Source organism: Culex pipiens, chromosome 3 (genome assembly GCF_016801865.2).
Source record: "Culex pipiens pallens isolate TS chromosome 3, TS_CPP_V2, whole genome shotgun sequence".
NCBI lineage: Eukaryota > Metazoa > Arthropoda > Insecta > Diptera > Culicidae > Culex > Culex pipiens.
The window spans coordinates 121,548,922-121,571,774 of record NC_068939.1 but is presented as its reverse complement, the minus strand read 5'-3'; the positions used below and the strand labels follow the sequence as shown (position 1 = coordinate 121,571,774).

At 40.6% G+C, this 22,853-nt stretch overlaps 1 protein-coding gene across 2 annotated transcripts in view; it reads right to left on the bottom strand.

Moving 5' to 3' along the window:
- Positions 1-22,853, bottom strand: part of LOC120413039 (dynein light chain 1, cytoplasmic) — a 53,051-nt gene that overhangs the window by 18,010 nt on the left and 12,188 nt on the right. For both annotated transcript variants that reach the window (XM_039573728.2, XM_039573729.2), the window contains exon 2: positions 21,103-21,283. In XM_039573728.2, the coding sequence (XP_039429662.1) occupies positions 21,103-21,283 (181 nt within the window). The remainder of the gene's footprint in view (positions 1-21,102; positions 21,284-22,853) is intronic.

Genomic DNA, 22,853 nt, shown 5'->3' with positions numbered 1-22,853 from the left:
TTCTAGTGATTTTATAGCCTTTCCTCAGTAACGTGAGGAAGGCAAAAAGAATGAAAGCAATAAATCAATTTAAAAAAAATCCTCAAGAGACGGTCAAGGCAAGAGTGTGTGTGTGTGTGTGCAACCAACCAAACGGGACCACGCGGTCGCTTCTTACAAATTGAGTTGTTTCCATGTATTTTTAGATCTACATTCTATACATGCAAATAACTCGCATAGGCATTAGGAAGGTGTTAGCTCTGCCGAGCTTCGGTGACCCATTTCTACGCTGGCTAGCCGAGCGCGAGGTACCTCAGCTTGAATCGACAAGCCCCGCCCTGAAGAACGTTTGCATCCATCGGATTCAAACGTTATTTAGAACTTCCGAACCCTTGTCAAATGGACAAGGACCCAGCGCGTATATAGTTGATAGTAACAGTATTCCTAATTCCAGTCGCGATGGCCGAGTGGTTAGCATTTTTGCTTACCAATCCAAAGGACGGGGAATCGAACCCCAACTCGAGCGACTCTGATTTTTCGTTCATGTTCAGAGTTTCAAGATTTATATTTCCTATACTTTCTCGTTTGAAGCATACGGGAATCGAACCCAGGACCATTCGCATAACGAACCCCGTAACCAGTCAGTTACGGCTGCTCCTTGGGAACGCCCTACCGGCGTAGTCTTGAATGATGTGTGTGTATGTCAGAATAAATGAAAGAATGGTTGTTTTATAAAAAGAACGAGCTCACCAGTGAACAAATTGTTCAAAACCAGCTTCTCTTCAATCGTCTTCGTCTTCGTCAAACGAGGGCGGGTACCCGCTCAAGGAGGCCTGTTCCCGCTTGCCACCGCCCACTCGTAATCCGCTCCGTCCACCTTTTGCAGGATTTTTCACGCTTTCATTAGCGGGATATTGACCTTGACGAGGACCGAGCACCATTCTGGTCTTCGGGAAAGGTTCGATAGCTACCGAGTTCCATGCCAGTTCCGCAACCAATCCGGAACAGGCCACGTTCTCCATTGAACCGTCCTCCTCCAGCACCACCACCACCACCGCGATCCATCCAAATTATCCCATTTTTCCGCCGAACACTCGTTTGAAAAACTTAACTTTCCAAGTAATTTTCACAATCTTTCATGAAAAATTATTGAAGCCCGAGAAAAACTGTGACAGCGAAAAGTTTTCGCGTCCGCACACCCCGATTGCTACGATCGATCAAGAGACGGTCAAGGCAAGAGTCATGATAAAAATAAATCTTCTAAATAGAAAATACAATCTTTAAAAACCTAAAAATTTAACTTCAAAAATATAACCTCAAAATGAAATCAAAATCTAGAATCATAATATGATAAAATTTTAAATTTCGAATGTCTAAATATTTAAAATCGAAGATTTTTTATGCAGTTTGTAATCCAAAATCCTCGCTAAAATTTAACTCCGAAAGAAATTTAATTTCTGATATTTAAAATAATGTCTTCTCATAATTTCAAAATCTCTAACATAAAAAAGGACTTCAAAAATTGTGGAATTCAAGAATTTTAGAATTTAAGAACTAAGAATTTAATTTAAGAATTTAAGAATTTAAGAACTAAGAATTTAATTTAAGAATTTAAGAATTTTAGAATTTTAAAGTTTTAAAATTTTAAAATTTTAGAATTTTAGAACTTGAGAACTTTAGAATTTTAGAATTTTAGAATTTTAGAATTTTAAAATTTTAGAATTTTAGAATTTCAGAATTTTAGAATTTTAGAATTTTAGAATTTTAGAATTTTAGAATTTTAGAATTTTAGAATTTTAAAATTTTAAATTTTTTGAATTTTAGAATTTTAGAATTTTAGAATTTTAGAATTTTAGAATTTTAAAATTTTAGAATTTTAGAATTTTAGAATTTTAAAATTTTAAAATTTTAGAATTTTAGAATTTTAGAATTTTCGAATTTTCGAATTTTCGAATTTTCGAATTTTCTAATTTTCTAATTTTAGAATTTTAGAATTTTAGAATTTTAGAATTTTAGAATTTTAGAATTTTAAAATTTTAAAATTTTAGAATTTTAGAATTTTAGAATTTTAGAATTTTAGAATTTTAGAATTTTAGAATTTTAGAATTTTAGAATTTTAGAATTTTAGAATTTTAGAATTTTAGAATTTTAAAATTTTAAAATTTTAGAATTTTAGAATTGTAGAATTGTAGAATTGTAGAATTGTAGAATTGTAGAATTGTAGAATTGTAGAATTGTAGAATTGTAGAATTGTAGAATTGTAGAATTGTAGAATTGTAGAATTTTAGAATTGTAGAATTGTAGAATTTATAAGCTTAAGGATACTGAAATCATTTTAGATTTGAGAATTTTTTTCCATGTTATTTGGAATTTGATATATTTTAGTTTTTAAATTTTGACTTTTTAATTTAGATTTTTTTTTAATCTTTAAATTTCCGATTACCCAAATTTTTTGCATTTTGAATTTCAGATTGCTAAAATTTTTAATTTTGAAATTTCAGATTTTGAAAATTACGATTTCAGAAATTTCGAAAAAAAATAATATGTATTTTGATTTTTTTTTTGTTACTATAAAAACTATTAAAAAATTTTTTTTTCGAATTTTTGAATTTCTGAAGCTTTGAATTTGGAATGTCCTAATCTTTTTATTTTCGCCAAGAATGTTTAAATTTAGAAAAAAATTCTACCGATTAAATTCCATTCCAAAATTCGAAAGTGGAGGCCAGCTTCTGTTACGTCCAATCAAGCTCATATTTGGGGCCCACCAGAACAAGCCCCAATAAAAGTTTTTGTTACACATTCTTATGACTATATCTTAGGGAAAAGTTTGTAATATTTGATTAACAAAATTAAAAATTGAATAAATCCAGTATAAAATTAAAAATTGAATAAATCCAGTATAAAATTAAAAATAAATAAGGTTAAAAATCATTACTCAAAACATAAAAGAAATTAAATATTCAGAGCCGGAGATGTTAAGAAATGACAAGAAACATAAAAAAAAAATAATTTCTACATAATCTTTATCTTCATTTTTCGACGTTTCGTACTAAGAAAATACAAACCAACATTTTCAAAATTGCCATCCGCGCGAAATCCGCGCCTGAGCAAAATTAGCCAGCAAATCCGCGCCATCCGCGCGAAACGCGCCATCCGCGCGATCCGCGCCGTCCGTAACAACCCTGAACATACTCCTTTTTCCAGTTGTCACCTAAAAGTTTGGGACTGTCGGAGACCCAAAAACGGGGGAAAGAAAACGTTCCTGTTCATGTTCAGAGAATGCTCGTGCGGCGAAAGTTTAATCGAATTTTCGCTAGTGGTAGCTTGATTGGTAGCAACGAGTTTTATGTGCTTTTTATAGTTTTTTTTTTTTTAGGAAGGCTAGACTATTGACATGCGATTTCGCGTTTTTCTCGGTGGTTGGAGATTGGAAAAGTTTATGATCAAATCGGAACTCAAGGGTAGTGCGCTGAGAGATATAAACGGAATGCTCAGATCAATATCCAGCATAAATATCGCGTCAACAAAAACAATTTGAATGATATTGCATTGCTCAAAGAAATTCTCCTCAACAAAATCGATTCTTTGCATTGGTCATCGCCGACGTGCCTACCGAGGTACAATGCTGTTCAGAGGATTGTTAAGTTTATTTTATTTACTTAATTCAAAATTCAAGAACGCCTTTTCCATCCCTGAACCGCAAAGTTTACGCGGAACGTGAATGTGCATTTCACAGGTGCATAGACATACTGTTCAAAACTATTTCAATCAAATCGAATTGCATGCTGCATACCTGATCTGCACATCCTCACACTTCTGCCCGGCAACCAGAGAGGATGCACGCTTCCGGTAAGCCATTAAAAGCTGATTTAATTATATCTTCCCCCGGGAAAGCACCCCTCTCCTGGACAATCGATATCCGCCCCCTTCTCAACCGGAAGCCCCCCTCTTCCTCCCAACCAAGACAGACAAAGTTTCCACACATTTATTAAAGTCCACAGGTCGCGGGGGCGCGCACACGTGGTGAAAGGTGAAGGAGAGCACAACTTCCTGGCTATTTACAAAACCCGGGAACGACCTTTTCCCGGTGGCGCGGTTTTTCCTCGTGCTCGCTGTGAAAGTTGTGACGACGAGTTGTGGGGAATGCGCCTGCAGATTTATACAATTTGCGGAACCACAAAGAAGGGATCGCGCCGCTTTTGTGTTCTCTGTGTCGGCGATGACAACGAATGGCGCGCAACTTTTTGTGTGCTGGGGTTGTAACGAAAGTTGGTCCCCCTTCGTGGGATGGGTATTAACAACGAGTCTCGAGGTGAAACTGAAAAAAATGAAACTATTGGCACTACGCCCCCCGGGGCATGGCCTTCCTCTAACGTGGGATTTCTGCTCCAGCGCTTCTGACGAGACAGGAGAAACCGGGACCGACGTTTTACTTCACCATCCGATAGAAGCTCAGTGGATAAGGCGGGAATCGAACCCGCGTCTCATAGCATCATCGGGATCGGCAGCCGAAGCCGCTACCCCTGCGCCACGAGACCCGAGGTATATCAACGGTATTACGTGACCCCAACCCGGAACCGTGGCGAGGAACTTTTGCGGGAATTTTGATGGTTTTTGCAAATAATGTAATGCACAATAGTTCCGAATATGAAACGATTTACAACACATGAGCAAAGTCAGCAGTGGTCGTAAGACTTTTCTTCGCCAAGAATGTGCAAACTAACGCAAAACATTCCTGAGAGCAAGCACAACTTTCTTAACAAACTGCCTTTTCTTCTTTTCCAGGGGTACGAAAAGCGAAAAACTTCCACGTAACCGGAATCTCCCTGTTGGTCCCTAGTTTGCCCAAAACAGCTTAGTGGCCATTTAACAGAAGCGCTTGCCAAGATTGCTTTCATAACTTGGCTCAGAAACAAAATCTCAACAACAACCTGTTTGAATAGTTTACTGACCCAAAGTTAAATGTTTGTGCGTCATTAAGATTAACGATTCCCACCATAAATTTCACGTGTTTTTTCCCCCGGCAAGATTATTTTCGGTTAATCTCTAATCCAGGTGACAGGGACACGCGAGTACCATCCCTAGTGGTGACCTCGGTATCCGGGCCAATCTGGCGACAAACAGATCTTGAAACCAACCCATCCCTTATCTCGGATAGGCCTATCATGTGGACAAACAAAGTGTGTGACAAAATTGTGCTCTGCTGAATTGCTTTCAGCGCAGATGAAACCGATTCTACTGTAGTCAAAGAGGAACAGAAAAAAAAACATTTTAATTTGATTGCCAAATCGAATCTCATCCTAGCAGAGAGATCCAAACAACCAAACTTGACACAGCTTGAATCGGAGATCCTGTCCATCTGGTGGCAGACAGCTTGGCCTCCCACAAATGCTGGGAAATGGGGTGACCTTGGGAACTGTCACCAGCTGCTGCTGCTGCTAGCCGGACCATCCTTTTTCACACTGGATGGGTTTTGGGGACTTGAAAAGGGCCGGCGAACAGGGCAAAGATTTTCATTTTATTTCAACCCAAAAGCCAAGCAACCAAAAAGGGCAACATTCCAGCCACCTGGAGGGTAGGGTAGGATTGTGGTGGAGTCCACTTAGTGGTGCTTGGGGGCACTAAAATTTGGTCACCCGAAAGCTTCGGCTTGAATGCTCTATTTTTAGTAACCTTTTGAGTCGACACGTCTCCGTTTTCGTCAGGGCAAAGACTTCAGTAAAATTACAGCTGTGAAAAACTGGATGTTGTTTAGACATGAATACCGACGGAGCACCATCATTCTATCAAGTCTTTAGATGGAATTTCATATTCAGACCCGTGGTGTAGGGGTAAGCGTGGTTGCCTCTCACCCAGTCGGCCTGGGTTCGATCCCAGACGGTCCCGGTGGCATTTTTCGAGATTTGTCTGACCACGCCTTCCGTCGGACGGGGAAGTAAATGTTGGCCCCGGACTAACCTAAAAAGGTTAGGTCGTTAGCTCAGTCCGGATGTAGGAGTCGTCTCCCTGGGTCCTGTCTCGGTGGAGTCGCTGGTAGGGCAGTTGGACTAACAATCCAAAGATCGTCAGTTCGAATCCCGTTTTAGATGGCTAAGGTGTAAAAAGAGGTTTGCAATCGTCTCAACAATCAAGCCTTCGGACACCTAGTTTTGAGTACGCTGAAAAAAAATAAAAGTACCAAATTCCTAAATTCTATGAATTTTGGCTCCTTTCCAAAAAAAACCCGATTACTAAATAAGGAAAAGAGGCAAAATTCCTAGAAAAAAGGAATTTGTTACTATTTTTTTATTTCAGTGTGAATGAACTGGCCACTCCAGGCTGTGGCCAATATCCTTGCAAATTAGTTCCAACTCCATTGTCCCAAATCATTTCGGTATTCCGGTGAGCCTCCTGGCAATCTGCATGAAGAAAAAAATCCTTTCAAGTTTGTGCACAAACTGTGTCTTTCAAAGTGTGTGTGCTTTTTGTTGAAGACATCAACTCTGCTTGGGACGTAAGATTCAAGTACCTAGAATGTCACACCGAGGGCTTGCGATGGTAACGCGCGACATCTTCAGAAATGTCACCGTAGACAGTCCCTCTAGGACAAAGTTCGTTGTCAAAATTGAACAAATTTCAAGTACTGAATTTCAATGTCAAGAACCCTTACCTTGATTCTCAACGCCCAGTAAGGCTCGGCACTATGACATAACACTACGTTTTTTTCCAATATTTACAAACTAGTGCAAGTCACATACATACTCTTATACGGCGTGGTCGTCACAATCGTTAGTTTGGTGGCTACAGTCCCGCACGTCTACATACCTGCAAAGAAAGGAAAATAAATAATTAATAAATGGAAACAACATAGACGTGTGCTAGCGGGAAAATAAATTGTTACGAGAGTGGCTATTTTCGCCAGCAGACGGACACACGCGATAGTTCAATGTTACCCGTTCAAGGTTCACACCGAGCAACAACCCCCACCCTTCGAAACTAGTAATTTTGTAAGCATCCGGAGAAATTTGTAGTCAGCGTCAAAAATCATAAATTTACTCAAGGCGCACGAATGCATTCAACTCCCTTTCGACGGTACGATCCAGTAATCAAATGAGCTACATTCATCACCTCTTCATGATGGCAGCTTCTTAATCAAATTTTTCAATTGACGCCTCTGCTTTCAGAGGGAACAACAAAACGCGTTTCATTCCATTCGAATCGATACCGGAGCGAGCTTAGCTACCTTCTCCTTTTGCACGTGCCAAGGATTACACGCAATGCTTCCCTCTCGAGATTCACCCAGCACACAGGTGGTGCTATCATCACCACTTCGATTCCTCCCGCGAGAGTGGGAGGGGTAAAGGTACAACCTGTTGCTTCACCCACTTGTAAACTTCCGCCGTTTCTAGTCGTAACATGATAGGATTCTTCCCTATATATCGCAGATGACGAACTTCGTCATCGGAAGCACAGACAAAAGGACGCCGCCACTCCAGATCGTCGAAGCCTCACAGTCATCGAGTAGGTCGATACCATCATCCAATCCAGCGTGTCTAGTACGCACAAGTGGATCACACAGAGAGAGAGAGTGTGGGTTTAGGCTGAAAAGGACGCTGCAATCGAGAACGAGTTGAGTGTCGTCGCTCATATATCCCAGCAATGTCATGCACGCTAATGTTGGTTATAATCATAAATGTCAAAATCAATCGCCAAATTGATACGGCGACGACGACGAGGACACATCGCTGGCGGGTTCCTCTTGTCAGAGAGAGATGTCATCTCTGGCGCGCACCGGGTTGAAAGGACACAACATTTGGCCGTAACGTGGCGCGTTTAACGACGTGAGGAAAACTGGAACAACCACGTCGTCGGCATGTTGCGGCGTTGTGACAACCATCAACGTCATCGTGTTACATTAAATTTAATGATGCACCATGATGTACGGTTGTGGTGGCTTTGAAAAATGAAAATCACGAGTGAATCGATTGTTTAGCCGAAATCGCGAAATTTATGGCAGATTTGAGAATATAAAACGGAAAGAAGGAAATATTCTGACATACTGAATCCTGGAAAAAAAACGGTTGAGAGCATTTTACTCACAGGTTCATTCTGGAAAAAGTTAACTCGTACCAAATCAAACTTTTCGAGATCAGTGCGCTTTTTTTCTTTGCTTTTTGGGAGTTTCAAGAGAGGTATTTAAAAAAATATATAAACTTTGAAAAATATTTGCAGCGGCCTTAATCCAAAGTCAAAGAGACAAAATTGTAGGAAATTTTCGTAGCATTTCATAAATGTTTTTTTTAATATAACTTAAAATCGTTCAGGTTTTAGATACATTAAAAAAACGGTGCAGGTTTGTTACACAAGACCAGTAAGCAAAGAACTTTGCAAAAAATATTTTCAAAATAGGTAAGGCCGTTGCAAATATTTTACAGCTCTGGTTCATTGCAAGTATCCTATTTCCTTACCTCCACCTTGGTTTGGTTTAGTCATCATGACAAGTTGTAACCTAGCTGGTGGCCTGTGGAAACGCATAACATAGCATAGCATTGGTGTCTACCCGTAGCCGCTACTTCGTTATTGACCAGGACCCCCAAACATTGCTCCGTGGATCACAGATGAAAAGTAGGAACCAATCATCACCCCTTCGCAATTTTCAAAGGTCCCTATCGTGCTGATCAATACCGACGCCGGCCACGACCAGTGGTAAGACACGGGGAAGTGAATGGGAATGTTAGCCGATACTTGAGTGATGGGACCGCTAAACGTCTGCGTCTCCGACAAAGTATCACATGAGTTTTGAGGGGTTAGTAAGATGGGTATGAGGATTCACTGTGGTAGGTGATGCGACCATAAGCAATTTTTATATTTGTAACGTTTGGATTAATTAAAGAAAAATTGATATGTATTTAATTGTTAAAAGTTGGAACACCCTATCGAATGAGAAAATTAGTACCTAAGAACGTACCCCACTTGGTTGAAAACAAAGCAGGCATGCAAAACTACTGCACGACGAGAACTTGACAGTTCTTGCGAGAAGAAAGGAAGATTTCCGGGAGAGAGGGAGAAGAGAGATTTTGTGGGGTGAACCGCAAGGAAAAAGTGCGGCGAGGTGAGAAGTTGTTCAGCTATTGAAGGAGAAAGTCACGCGGGACGTTTTGTCCGGAACCCGGACGAGGGCCGATGGCCGTAGCGGCCGCGTTGTGGATCGAAGGGAGACCGGGTCCAGGAGCCCAAGCGAAGGCGCCACGAAGGCGATGGAGTTGGCGCGTCGACGGGTGGCGGCAGAACGTCCACCAGGTGGTTCACGACCGGGGAAAAACGACAGAGAACGAAACGGCATCGGCTGGAATTTCCTCGAACACGCGCGACGAAGAGCAGAAGGAACTCGGCACGGGGATGGGCGCCGGGAAGAGGAAAAGGTGCGTTGGGGCAACAACCGGAAGGCCAACGGTGGAAGATTCCCCCCCTCGTTTTGGCGAAGTACGTGCCGGAGAATCCGTCCAGCCGCGAACCGATCGGCGAGGGAATCCGCCAAGCTCGTGGGAGACTGGGGCAAAGCGGGTCGTGAGTATTGTGTGCACGGAAAATGAGGCCCAAGGGCTGAAGAACACGACATTTTGTAGAGCACGGCTAGGCACACACACACACTCCTTGTTCGATGGTGGTCAATAGAAAGTGTTAAAACTCGAACAAATTGTTTTATTTATGGGCTAGCTAGCCTGAGCGGCCTACTTTGATGACGCTACAGGTTGATTTGCAACATATTTAAAAATCTTAGGCAGCCGGCTGCGGAAAGATAACTATCCAGGGATTTAAATATAGTATTAATTCGACCGCGGTTCTCCAGAAATTCACCGTCGGCGTGCCTTCCGATCAACGGTGAAGTAGGAAGGGCTTCATTTATAAAATGATTTTATATCATTAGCCTTAAAACATATTCGACGGCGTGCCTTCCGATCATCGATGATATAGAAAGGACTTAATCCAGCAATACGACTTGCTAGTCTGAAAAAAATAGGTACGTGTTTATAGAACTCTATTAAAAGAGAACACAAAAAAACTCATCGGCCCACGAACGCAAGTGAAAAAAGCAATGAAAAAAAGAAGAAGATAAAAAAACAGAACTGCGCGTCCCGAAAAGCACCACACTAATGATGATATCCTTTAATTATTATGGCCAATCACCCCATGCACTCGAACAGCAACACAACAGAGACGGAAAATAACACAAAAAACAGGACTGCGCGTCCCCACAGGCACCGTTGTAACCTAGCTGGTGGCCTGTGGAAACGGCTCATAAACCTATCTTCTATTTTAATATTATTTTACTGATTTTTTTTTAAACGGCATCTGATTATTTTCCACCATTTTATTTTGATTTTACTAACCTTTGGTTATCTGGTTATCACTCTTTATTCACTTTATTTGACCAACTAATGCTGTTGCAACTATGTGTTTGTTAAACAAATATATTTTCTTTTAATTTGGTAGCGTTGTCAATTCTGTTGATCAGTTGCCTAATCTTTGTTAATTTCTTTATTTATTCATCTATTTTAATAATTTCTCATCTGCTTTACAAGTTCGACGTCGTCGTGCTATCTTGTCGCACCCGCCATTTCGACGTTCCGAGAAAAACGCGTTTTAATGTTTGACCTTGAATAAACAAAAACGGAAGCACGTAATGTAAACAGTAACAAGCAGGTTTTGTTTTCCTGACCATTATGTGCATTGTCCCAAAGTTTGGTTGAAGTTGGTTGCTGGAGTCCCGAGTTATAATTACAAATGTTTACGGTAGTCTAAGTTGTACGTGCGCCAAACGCGTTCTGATCTGAAATCCCTTTGGCCAGTTGTCGCACTTACATCAATTTTAAGGAAGTGACAAGATAGCACGACAATATTAAAACTACTTTCATGTGAAAAGTGACAAAAATTTACGGAGTTTTTTTGGATTTCGTTGAAAATCTCAGGATTGAAATCGAATTTTAAGGGATCTGTAATGGTCAAAAGGTGAGGCATTGTGAGCTGCACAAAATGGCGTTCTTAACTCAGTTTGGCCCAACATGCACGTACTACAAGTTAGCACGACGGCGACGACTTTGGAGCATTTTTGAAGTCAGAGGTCAGAGACTGAAATTTCGAAAAAAGGAAATTTGGAGACTTCGAACAATTACATCCAAATTAGTGTTCGTCATGAGATAAGTGATAGAAATTCAAGAGGTGTGCAGTTGGAGTACATGGCGTTGGAACAGTTTGAGATTCTAGAGTCGGGAAATAGCATTGAATTCGATCGTCTACTAATTTTATCACCAAAAGAAATCAACCTCGTTTAAGCACTACGCAAAGTATCGTTAAAAACAAACTTGACCGAATTAGGTAACTTTTACCGTGCTCTCTTTTAGACCCCAATATACTCTTCCATTTAGATCGCCAGATTTCCGAAAAAAAAAACCCCGGCCCCTAAGACTTGAAGCGAGACCCGATACCATACATATCCTGGCACTTCCACAGCCGGACCTGACCGGACACCATTCATCGTGTCCTGACTCCTGACCACCCCCGCCAAAAGTAGGGGGGAGAAGGTGATAAGTAGGTCTTTGCGCGCTAGCAACTTTTCCCGTTAAAAAACGGAGTGTTCCAACTAACGAAGCGAATGATACCACACGGCAGGAGAAATAAAAGAATCGTTCTCGTGGCACTTTTATTATCACGATTAGCTTTTCCACGTGCCCGGCCACGTTTCGTTTTTCCGGAGCTGCCCACCCAACTCCGCTGGCACCGCCAGACAACTTCTCATTAGGTCGAAGCGGGGTGGTGGTGGTAACAATACTGCTCTTCGTTGGCCCGTGACAGGCGCTTTCCGTTTTATCGAAGGTTACCTATATATCCTTTGGGTGCCCCCCTCTTTCGAAAGCACTTCCACCTGTGCTACTTTTGTCGTCGACCTCTGTCTCGAAGGCACAAGATTTGTGATAATTCTGGCTAGGAGGCGAAATCGACCGGATCCCGGACCTCTTCACGGTAGAACGAACTTCACAGGTGTAACAGCATTCCAGAATTGGATTTGTTATTCGAGGAGAGATTTGTAGAAAAACAGTCATGACTTCATAGTTCCACATTTTTGGATTTATGTTTCAGTCGATAATACTTGAGTGATTAACGAATCTCGAGATGTTTCTTCCATGACGTAATTCAACTTCCCGCAAGCCAGAGATCGGTGAAACTCTATTTCAAAAGTTCCTCCCCCTCCAAAACCTTCTAATCCACAACTTCCCACAACGAATAGCTCCACCAAGAAGACGCCGCCGCCGACTGGGGTGCCATTGCGCTAATGAACTAATTTTCATCCGGCTGTCCTCATTATTTTCGAGCGGACCAGCCAGCCCGCCCCGGTTCGGTCGCAGCTGCTAAAAAGGCCATTTCAATGCGACGACGGCCAATGTCACAATTACGGCATTTCTACCGGCGGCGTCAAGAGTAAGAGATGATGACGACGCCGTCGATGGACGCGTGTTCTGGCGCATTTGGGAAAACTTGTTGGTTTCGCTTTGCCTGAAGGGGGAAGAGTCGGAGGCAAGATTAGCGTTCGCAAAGAAAAAGAGTCGTTAATTTCCAGCAGTTGCGTAGAATTTAGTCAGTCTAAACGCATAAAGTAGTCCCTCCTGTATCAACGTCGATCGGAAGGCATGCCGGCGGATTTGAAGATTTCTCGAAAACCGTTATTTTTTTTACGGAAACTGACCTGACAACTTTCAGCCATCGTACTTCCGGGTCAATTGCCAAAAATGAGCTTCAATGATTAAGTCTAGCAATACGGTTTTAGTGACCCTAAAAGTTGTATTATTTTCCTTTAGTTTTTCCAAGATTTTATTTAGTTCCTCATTCCCTAGTGTTGGTTTCAGAGATTTAACCAATTTTTTTCCTTTACAAATCGAAACTGCTTGTACCAGCTGCAAACACACGCATCCAAGTCACACTGCCGTCATCGTCAATTTCTAGACAGCGGGCAGTTTGGTCTGACCTAGTCCGCACGCACAACCCTAACCTCACTCGAGCTCAAGTGTTACGACATGGACTACACAACTGGAGTATACCATATTCCATTTCCTCAGAATAAACGAACGACTCTCGCCACAATTTTCTCGGCCTTAATGGCAAAATATAAATCAAGCATCCGCTCCGGCAGCTGGTCTGGCCTGAAACCGACAAACGGAAAAATTAGTATTCCGGACGACGGGGTGTGCGCCAGTATAGTTGTGGTAGGAAGTTGGTATAGGAAGGGTTATCTCGCTGGAAGATGCCCGCTCGGAATGCCAAAGTTCACTGCGGGTTGCAATTTAGGCGCAACTTCAACTTAACTTTAAGATTTGCAGGAAATTTCCAAGTCTCAAGTGTTTTGATACTGAATCCTGGAAAAACAAACTTGAAGAAGCGTTGCCATGCGCCGACAATTGCATTTTCCGGGAATCCCAGGATTTTCCCATTTCTCAGACAACTCGAACACGCTCGCTGCAGCGTTGCCAACAATCCAGAACAGCCGGTCGGTCTAACCGCGCGCTGGGAACGATGATATTTCAAAATACGATTTGTTCAATTTGTTCAGCGGCGAAGAAAAACTATTTCCTACCAATTTCCACCCCCACGTCGGCGTCTGGCTCCTGGGGGGGGGGGGGGTACTGGGAATGCAGCAGATCCCTGCCACTGTGGAAAGGATTTGTTTTATATTGGAAGTTGTTGGCACGGGCAAGCAGACGCAGATGTGCTGTTTGAGTCGGTGAGAAATAACGGCCAATTTGAAATGTGATCGTAGTTCCAGAACAAACCGCTTGGGATGGTCGGGTCATTAACGTAGTCTGCAATAAAGAACTTCGAGTCAAAACAATTAAAGTTATCTCAATCCCCCATTTTGGTTAATATTTAGAAAAGTCCTTACGACACTTTGGCCAAACTACTTACTCTGTGACCTACTTTTATGTTATCAAAAGGTTGCAGGAACATCTCCGAACAAGAAAATCAACATTTTAAAGAAGTGAACCACACTGTCACTATCGTAAATTTGGTGGATTCATGATGTTGTAGCGGTAGCCTAGAAGTTCTGTATTCCTGAACACTTCGGATGATCTACCAACCTTACCAAAGTTTAAATCTATTTGTCTATGCTGTTACTTCGTCCCGGAGCTTTGTCTGGGAAAGTATGCCCCAACACAACCGAGACTGCTGGGTACACATTTGCATCCTGTGAGAGTGCTGCAGATAAGCTGATACCGAAGCTTGCTTGGAAAAGTTTTATTGGAAAACGTGTACACAAGAGGAAGATGATATTGACGCAGCAAGAGAAAATCTCAACTTTTCCTCCCCTAACGACGCTTTATCGCAGGCGTGAACTTCCCCAATCCAATTCAATAAACTTGAATCATACGGCCGACGAGCAGCGAGCCAATACTTCCCGGAGAGCAGGTCGTCTAGCAACCGGAATTTGTTAGAACCCTCAACGTGTGACGGCCACTCAACCTCTCTCTCGTCTGGGCTTGTCACAGTGATTTCGTCTCGGAATTCGAATGATTTTTTCACAATCAACATCTCAACTCCCGGGGAATGAATTCGAGTGTCCTTCTGGGATATCAAACGCTCTCCAGCTTGCTGGAGAGGGTCAATTAGTAACAATCGTGGTAGAGAAGTGTGCCAATCAAAAAGATTGTGGCGACCCGGTCTAGTCTGGCAGGATGTGACGTACCTTTTGTAATGCGGAGCACAAGCAGGTTCGGAGTGGGTCGATTTTTTGAGGGTGGTTCATGCAGAAATGGAAAATTGAGATTTTTCAATTTTCTCGGTGTAGGCTTCGCGTGCTGCGGGAACACCCCAAACAATCGGTTGTTCTATTTTTAGTTGTTTTGTCAACCGATAGCGAAAGTTGATGGGACTCGGGTGCGGATCCATCCTTGCTTTGTACGAGCGGGCAGGATAATTGGCGTTTCACAAAATTGGAGAAGCTAAAAATAGTTGGGCAATCATTCATGTGACGCGTGATTGATTTTGCCTGAAAAGAATTTATCTTTGAAACTATATCATCGCTGATAATGAATATATTTGGCTTTCGCTTTGTTCACCAACTGGGTTTCCTTGTTAGGATCTCTTTCTTTTGCTAGCAATTTTATCTCTGATTTTGCTATAAATAACTACAGCTTTGATTCGCTACCAATCAATTGATTTGGATTCCAATTTACAAGCGCACTACCCAGTATAACAACAAAAAGTACTACCATTTTAATTACAGACGTTCTTATAAGCTACCAAAGGCGGCACTGTATCATTCTACTTTGCTACCAAAATGCTACCAATTTTATGGAAGTCATGATAGGATAATAGGGTGATTTTCCTTCATTATGCTACCAATAACTAACCCTTTGATTCACTGTCGATCTCACCACTGATTTTATTGAAAGTGTAGCAATTTCTGCCAACAACCTTGTATACTAGCACAGAGTGCTAACAAATAGGTGTGAAAGACCTGCAATCACAGGCTTGGAATGAGTTGGCTTGCTTAACCACCGACTTCATCGGAAGTGTAGCCAGCTCTTTTGAAATCTCAATGCTTTTACGGAGAGTGCTACCAATTTGGTTGCAACGTTCTTATTTGCTACCAAAGCAACACAAGGTCATTACATCGCTACCAAACACATTTATAATAAATGATTTGTTGTATGTTACCAATTTCATTGCAGCTGCTCTAGCAGAAAGTTCTAGGTCGCCTTTAATTTTAACCAAACTGGTTGGTTACCAACATCAATGCAGATGTTCCTCTTAGCTACCAAACAAAATAAAACCAAATCGAATGGTGGTAAGTCCAAGTCTGAACTTGGAAGGTATCAAAAGGGAACGGCGGTAGAAAATGCCAATTGAATGATTTCGTTTCATAGTACTACCAATATTTGATGGGATAAACCAAATCGAACCGTTGGTAGCAGAGACACAGAAATCATTTTGACGAAGTTAAAAAAATATTCTGTTTGAAATCAATTCAACTAAATATCACTAACAGCTATCGCTCGAGCCTGGAAAAGTCCAAAACTCAATAATCTAAATTTCCATTTAGCTGAGATAATAAACATCCATCCTTTATGGCGGCCGCCACACTCCAAAACCGACAGAGGCCGCGCGCATAGAAAAAATCTGCTTTAGGGCCAACAGAGAACCATTCGATGGGGACTCAAGTCATAAAAAAACGAACGGAAGCTCGCTCGACGAATCGTCGGCACACCATATTTTTAGATTATTCGATAAAACGAAATCGGAAAGTTTGCAAATTAATTCCATTGAAAGATTCGCTAGCGCCTTGGTAGCCATTTCCGATGCCATCTTGAGAGAGGCACCAGAAATCCGCTTTTCACGCTTTCAATCCGAAAGAAAGCTACCCGTGACTTGCGTCAGCACTGTCGAGGAAAAGTGTGAGGGAAAAAGGATCAGACGAGCCCCATCTGGGTTGCAGTGCAAACGGTGAAAGTCAAGGCAAAGGATAAGGTATAATTCCCGGGACTGCCTCAAGATGCTCCGGCACTGTATACTAGGATGTGTTCGCCGCAATGGCAGATGGTGGCTCGCGAGAAGGAGGCGAAAAATCTGCTGTTTGCGATTTTTCTTCTCGGTGCGGGGGCGTCAAGTGCTTTGTAGAATAAGAATTTGCGAGAAGTGCTGAACTGGAAGTAGGTTATTCATTGGTAGCACTTGCAATTGAATAAATTACGATCAACAGCAACAGTCTAACTAGTCGTATGATTCTAAAAAACACATTTTGCTACCAATCGAGGTGATTCCGCTACCAAAACTGGCTAAAACCAAAGCACTTCATCCTCGATAACATTATGTTGCTTTTCGAAAAAAGAGGTCACTTCGTTACCAATTTCAATAAATTCATCCCATTTAGGCTACCTACATTGCTACCAAAACCATTCAAGAAAAAATGCTGAGTATCGCTAACATCGGGCCATCTCAATTTACTACAAATCTCGTTACCAAACCTCCTCTAGACCATTCTAACTTGTTTGCTTCCTCTTAATGTTTCGAGGACAACCCTCTTCGCTACCTACCCTATGGAAACCACGACTTTTACAGTACAAAAATTAAATTTTTAAATTTATTTTGCTACCAATACGAGTCGTGACCATGCCAAACAGCTTCCAGTTCTCCTAATATCAATCGAATATAACCGAATTGCTGTTACCAAAACTTAGCTACCAATTTGAAGTCATCCCAATAAACTGTCAAATAATTTTACTTCGCTACCAATGCAAATAGTTCAGTCAAATTCACAACCTTTTAGTCACCAATATGAAAATCTTTTTTGGAAATTACTTTGCTACCAAAAAAACGGAATCGACGTAACACCTTAACACCTTGCGGTTTCGTCAAGGGATCCACAGGCGTGTATCGTTCTTTTTCCGACAAGACTCCGCCTCCCGGGTCTCCTAAGTGTGAAGGTATGGCACGGGGAGAGGGCACCAAATACCTATACTAACACTTAGAATTTTTACGTCTGCCTCGGGTTTCGAAACGGCGACCTCTGGATTGTGAGTCCAATTCGCGGTCCGATTGATCTACACAGGCAGACGCTACCAACACGAGTTGTTCACAATTCGAAACAGAGACCAATTCTGCTGATATCGCTCGAATTTATCCGAATTTATGTTAATCGGTGTTGCCACTCTAATAAGCTACCGATTATAGGTCATCCCAATAAACTTCTTATTCAAGTGATGCCATTTACTTCGCTATCAATTCAAATTGTGAAAACTCAATACAGTTACCAATTTTACTGATACCATTACAAAAATACTTGAAATTTTATTGTTTGATTTGTATAACAGACTAAATACGATTTCAATGCATGTACAATTTACTTTGCTACCAATGCAAATCGATAAGGTCACCAACAGTTACCAATTTTACCGATATCATTCGGATTTATTCAAATTTTGACTGACTGGGTTCTTAGAATTTCAGATCTACTCAGCTGTTGAAACAACGATTTTAATAGTAATATTCCAAAAATCGTAGTGAATTAAATGTAGCATGGTAGCAATAATGGTCAAAGCCAACAGTTTTAGCTACCAAATGTTTACAGTAAGGAGTCATCGTATTCGTTACCATTTGCGTCTCACTGAGCTACCAAAACTAGTCTACTTTAATCTTCTCGATCGTGACGATTTTATTCCAATTTTAACCTTCATTTGATAAATTTCCACTTGGCTACCAATTTATTTAACAACTTTTTGTTACCAATTTGCTCTCACACGATACTTTCTGAACCTTTGTGATCTGTAGTTATTCTTATTGGACTCTTCAACTGATAAGTGCAGTGCTTCTGGGGACGCGCAGTCCTGTTTTTTCGGGATAATTTTCGTCTCTTTTGTGTGGCTGTTTGTGTGCATGGGTTGATTGGTCAGTATAATTGAATAATGCCGTCATAAGTGCAGTGCTTCTGGGGACGCGCAGTCCTGTTTTTTCGTGATAATTTTCGTCTCTTTTGTGTCGCTGTTTGTGTTCAGATTATGTTTTACCAGTGCAAGTGGATGGTTGTTTATGTGCAAAGTGAAGAAAAAATCAGGATTGTGCCTGCAAGAATGCTGAGTGAAGGGACGCGTTGGTTGGGGGAAATTATTCAATTATGGCTGTGTTTGTGTGCAAAGTGAAAAAAGCAAAAAAAAAATGAAAAAAAGAAAAAAACAAATCAGGATTGTGAGATGGATTTTTGCGGTGTTTGTTTTGTGCTGTATTCGGGATCGTGAAAATCAGGAGTGAGTCGCGCTGTAGTTATAAAACCAGATCGATCTTGAAAATTATTCATATTAATCGGTGAGTTATTGTGTGCTTCAAGCCCTTGTGCTAAAAAGACCTTCCCATAGCTCCGTAGCTCGGAGGGCTCGACGTCGGTTGTTTGTGTGTTAAGCCCTCTCCATAGCATCGTAGCTCGAGAGGCAACGAAAATCAAAACCTTATCTTGAGTTCGTCGCGTCTATTCCGTAAGAAATTCATGAATCATCATTTTATAAATAAATATTATTTGGTTTTATCTTTCCACAGCCGGCTGTCTAAGATTAAACCATTTCATTAAAAAAATAACAACAGTTAAACGGGAAATGTCTCATCCGCAGCAACCGATTGTTTGCCTTGAGAATAAAATATTATACCTTTCAACAAACACTATGATTTTGGGTCGCATCATCATCTTCTATGTTGAATCCTGACCAAACACCCTATCCTAGTAATCAATTTTCAGGTTCCTGGCGCTTGTGGGGTGTAAGCACAGAGTAAATCAGCTGCCCTAGTAGCAACCTGCGCTAACTAACATTCCCGTCCCTTAAAATCGAGATCTACAAACTGACATGGCGGGCGCCGTTGGTGGCCAATGACTGTTACCTATTCGCAACTGATCTAGCTTTGGCAATCATGGTGTTTTATCTTTTCAGCGCATTCATACATGCTGTTGATAAGGGAAATACCACTTGATAGTCGAAGTCTATGATCAGTAGTGCTGAAATGATATTACGGTTCTGTTCAGCAACGGAGAAGGACAACCATGGGTGGTCTCTCATGCTCATGCTCATGTAGTTATTCTTATTGGACTCTTCAACTCAATTTTGAGCTTTAAAAGTAGCTACCAATTGGCTACCAAGCTCATTCAAGATCTTCCCACTTCCAGATTTCGCCCTGTATACAATGCCATATGCTTTTGTTCCGTATGCAAAGCCACCCAAATTTGCTACCAATTCTAATCGAGTGCATTCCACTTCGCTACCAACATTATGGTTTAGTGTTTGTTTATAATCAGCTTCGTTACCAACCCAGTACAGCTACCACGACTACCATAATAAATACGCTATCAATTTTAGTCGAGATTATCCCACTGCGCTACCAAATCTGAATCATCTTCCCGCTCGTTACCATTGTATTTTGCTACCAATTTCATTTTTTCGGATTCACTTTATTGCCAAGGGACCATCCATAAACCACGTGGACACTTTAGGGGGGGGGGGGGGTATGGCGATTGTCCACGCTCCATACAAAAAAGATTTTTTTTGTATGGACAATTGTCCACGAGGGGGGGGGGGGGGGGTTGAGATTACCAAAAAAAGTGTCCACGTGGTTTGTGGATGGTCCCCAATTGAATTGCACTAAATTTAGCTACTTCAAGTTGTTCCCATACTTTCCTGATCACCACATTTTGTTATCAATCCTCTACGCGTCCGTTACCAACGCTACCAAAACGCCATCAGTCTTCCTCGCCGAGTGTTGTACACACAAGATAATCGTTGAGGTCATTTTTCACGCGGACACATGCAAAGTGGGCAGGAAATTTACGCCCTCCCTCTCTCCTACTCGAGAGGTAGGGCAACTCAAGGAATCGGGACTGAAATTTTTCACTGTACATTTTCCCCGGTAAGATTCCAGCGTGTGATGTATGGGAACGAATTTCTGTGGAAGAGCTCACATTCCACTCGGGCGAACTCAGATGTGGAACGCGGCGATAAACGATTAGTTTTCCGAGCGGGGCCGGGTTTCACGGGATCGATTTTCCACACGGCAAAAGAGGGTGAAAAGTTTTACATTTCAACTTTGTTGAACCGCGTGTGTGCTGTTATCTCGCAACCCCTTTTGATTTGACGGCGCCACCGCGAAACTTTCGACAGTTTGTTTTTGATGCTAATGTTATTGCACTCTTCTTCCTCGCTTCGCAATCAACGTAACTCTCAGTGCAAACAGCAGCACAAGTGAAAGTTCTAAAAATAATTTGAATTTATTACAAGCGTATCCCCCACCCCTTAACCGACAACTTGAATGACGACCTTGTGCGCATTGATTCAGAGCCCAACCAAACCAGACTTGAAGGGATACCAACTCGTTCATCGGGTTGCACAAATTGTGCAATTTTGTCTGCGCCGCACATCAACCTCCCCAGACTCTCGCGATTGCAATTAGATGAAATTCACACACCGCACCGTGAAATGAGATTGACCCCGAATGCACCTCACAAACTCGCGAGCGGTGGTGGTAATGCATTTCTTTCTTTCAACACTATTGTGAATTGCGTTCACATGGCGCGCGGTCGTCGCTGTGCGAATTTCGCCACCAATTAGTGGAGCCACCTACCTTTTCGATGTTGTACTTTTCCAGGGCTTGCGTCGCACAGTCCACCGCGTCCTGCTGCATCTCCTCGCCCATGTCGGCGTTCTTGATGACTGCCTTGCGATCGCTCATTTTGCTGGTGCTGGTTCGGGTGTTGCTGCTGCTGCGGGTCGACCGGTTCGGGGACGATCTGGAGGGTGATGCCCTGGGAAAGGGAGAGAGGGAAAGGGGTTACAAATTGTTGGATTTATTTGGAAAAGTTTACGATACTATCGAGAGGGTTCGATCAATCGAACTCTCGTTCTCTCGATGGCGTTCCTTCCTAGCTGCGATGCTACCAAAAGGACCTGATGTTAAGTGTATGCACCGAACACCCTGTTATGTTATCGACAGATCTGTTAGTGCATCTCCAGCGCGGGTAGCAAACATCTAAGCAAATCAAATTTGCACCCGACGTCAACCCCATCGCGGTACCTGCCGCGGTAGCAAATTTGCTCTCAGTTCTTCGAGATTTCACTTTGCTACCCGCTATTTGGCTGGTTTGCTACTGCGGCAAATGGAATGATGCACGGAAAACTGAATCATGCACGAAAAAAAAAATATTTTTTTTTATGTTAAAAAATTAAAATTAAAGTTAAGAAAACTAAAAAAAATATCAAAAAAAAAAATTAAACTAAAAAAAAATAAAATAATTGAAAAAAAATCAAAACGTTTCAAATGATATTAAAAAAAAAATAAAAAAAATTAATAAATTAAAAAAAAATAAAAACATTTAAAAAAAATTAAAAACATTTAAAAAAATTACAAAAATTAAAAAAAAATCAAAAAGTTTAAAAACAAATAAAAAATTAAAAAAATAAAACAATTTAAAAATATTAAAAGAAATTAAAATTGGAAAAAAATAAAAAAAAGCTAAAAAAAATAAAAATTGAAAAATAATAAAAAAAAACTAGAAAATTTAAAAAAAATACAAAATTTAAAAAAAAAATAAAAAAAATAACAAAAAATGAAACAAAACAGAAAACTAAAAAAAAATTGAAAATTAAAAAAAAATTAAAGAAATTTAGAAAAAAATCAAAAATTTAAAAAAAAATTAAAAAATGTTTTTTTTTATTTAAAAAAAAATAACAAAAACATTCAAATCCAAACAAAAAAGAATAAAATTTCAAAAACACCAAAAAATAAAAAAAAAATAAAAAAAAAACTGCAAAATTCAAAAAAATAAAAATATTTTTAAAAAATGGAAAAATAAAAAAAAACTTTTGAAACATTGAAATATTGAAAAAAAAAATCAAAGAAAAATAAGCTATTTCAATTTATAAAAAAAGCAAAAAAATTAAGCTATTTGAACGCATTTCAGAATTTCTGTATTTTTGAATTTTTATTTTTTTTTTGAATTTTTGAAAAAATATAAATAGCTTATTTACGCATTTTTGAATTTCTAAATTTTAAAATTTTAAAATTTTTGTAATTTTAGAATTTTAAAATTTTAGAATTTAAGAATTTTATAATTTAAGAATTTAAGAATTTAAGAATTTTACAATTTTACAATTTTACAATTATACAATTTTAGAATAAGGCTTTCTAGGCCCAGTGAAAAAAGCATAATTTAACTCAAAAATGACGAACTCCTCGTCACAGTGTCCTGATGCAAACAATGATCGAGCTGTAGCTGTCACAGCCCTGCGCAGTATGTTGGCTGACATATCGGGCAGTCAGTCAAAAAAACCAGCTAGAAGTCGCCTGCCAAAATTTTTTTGCTGGAAAGAGATAGG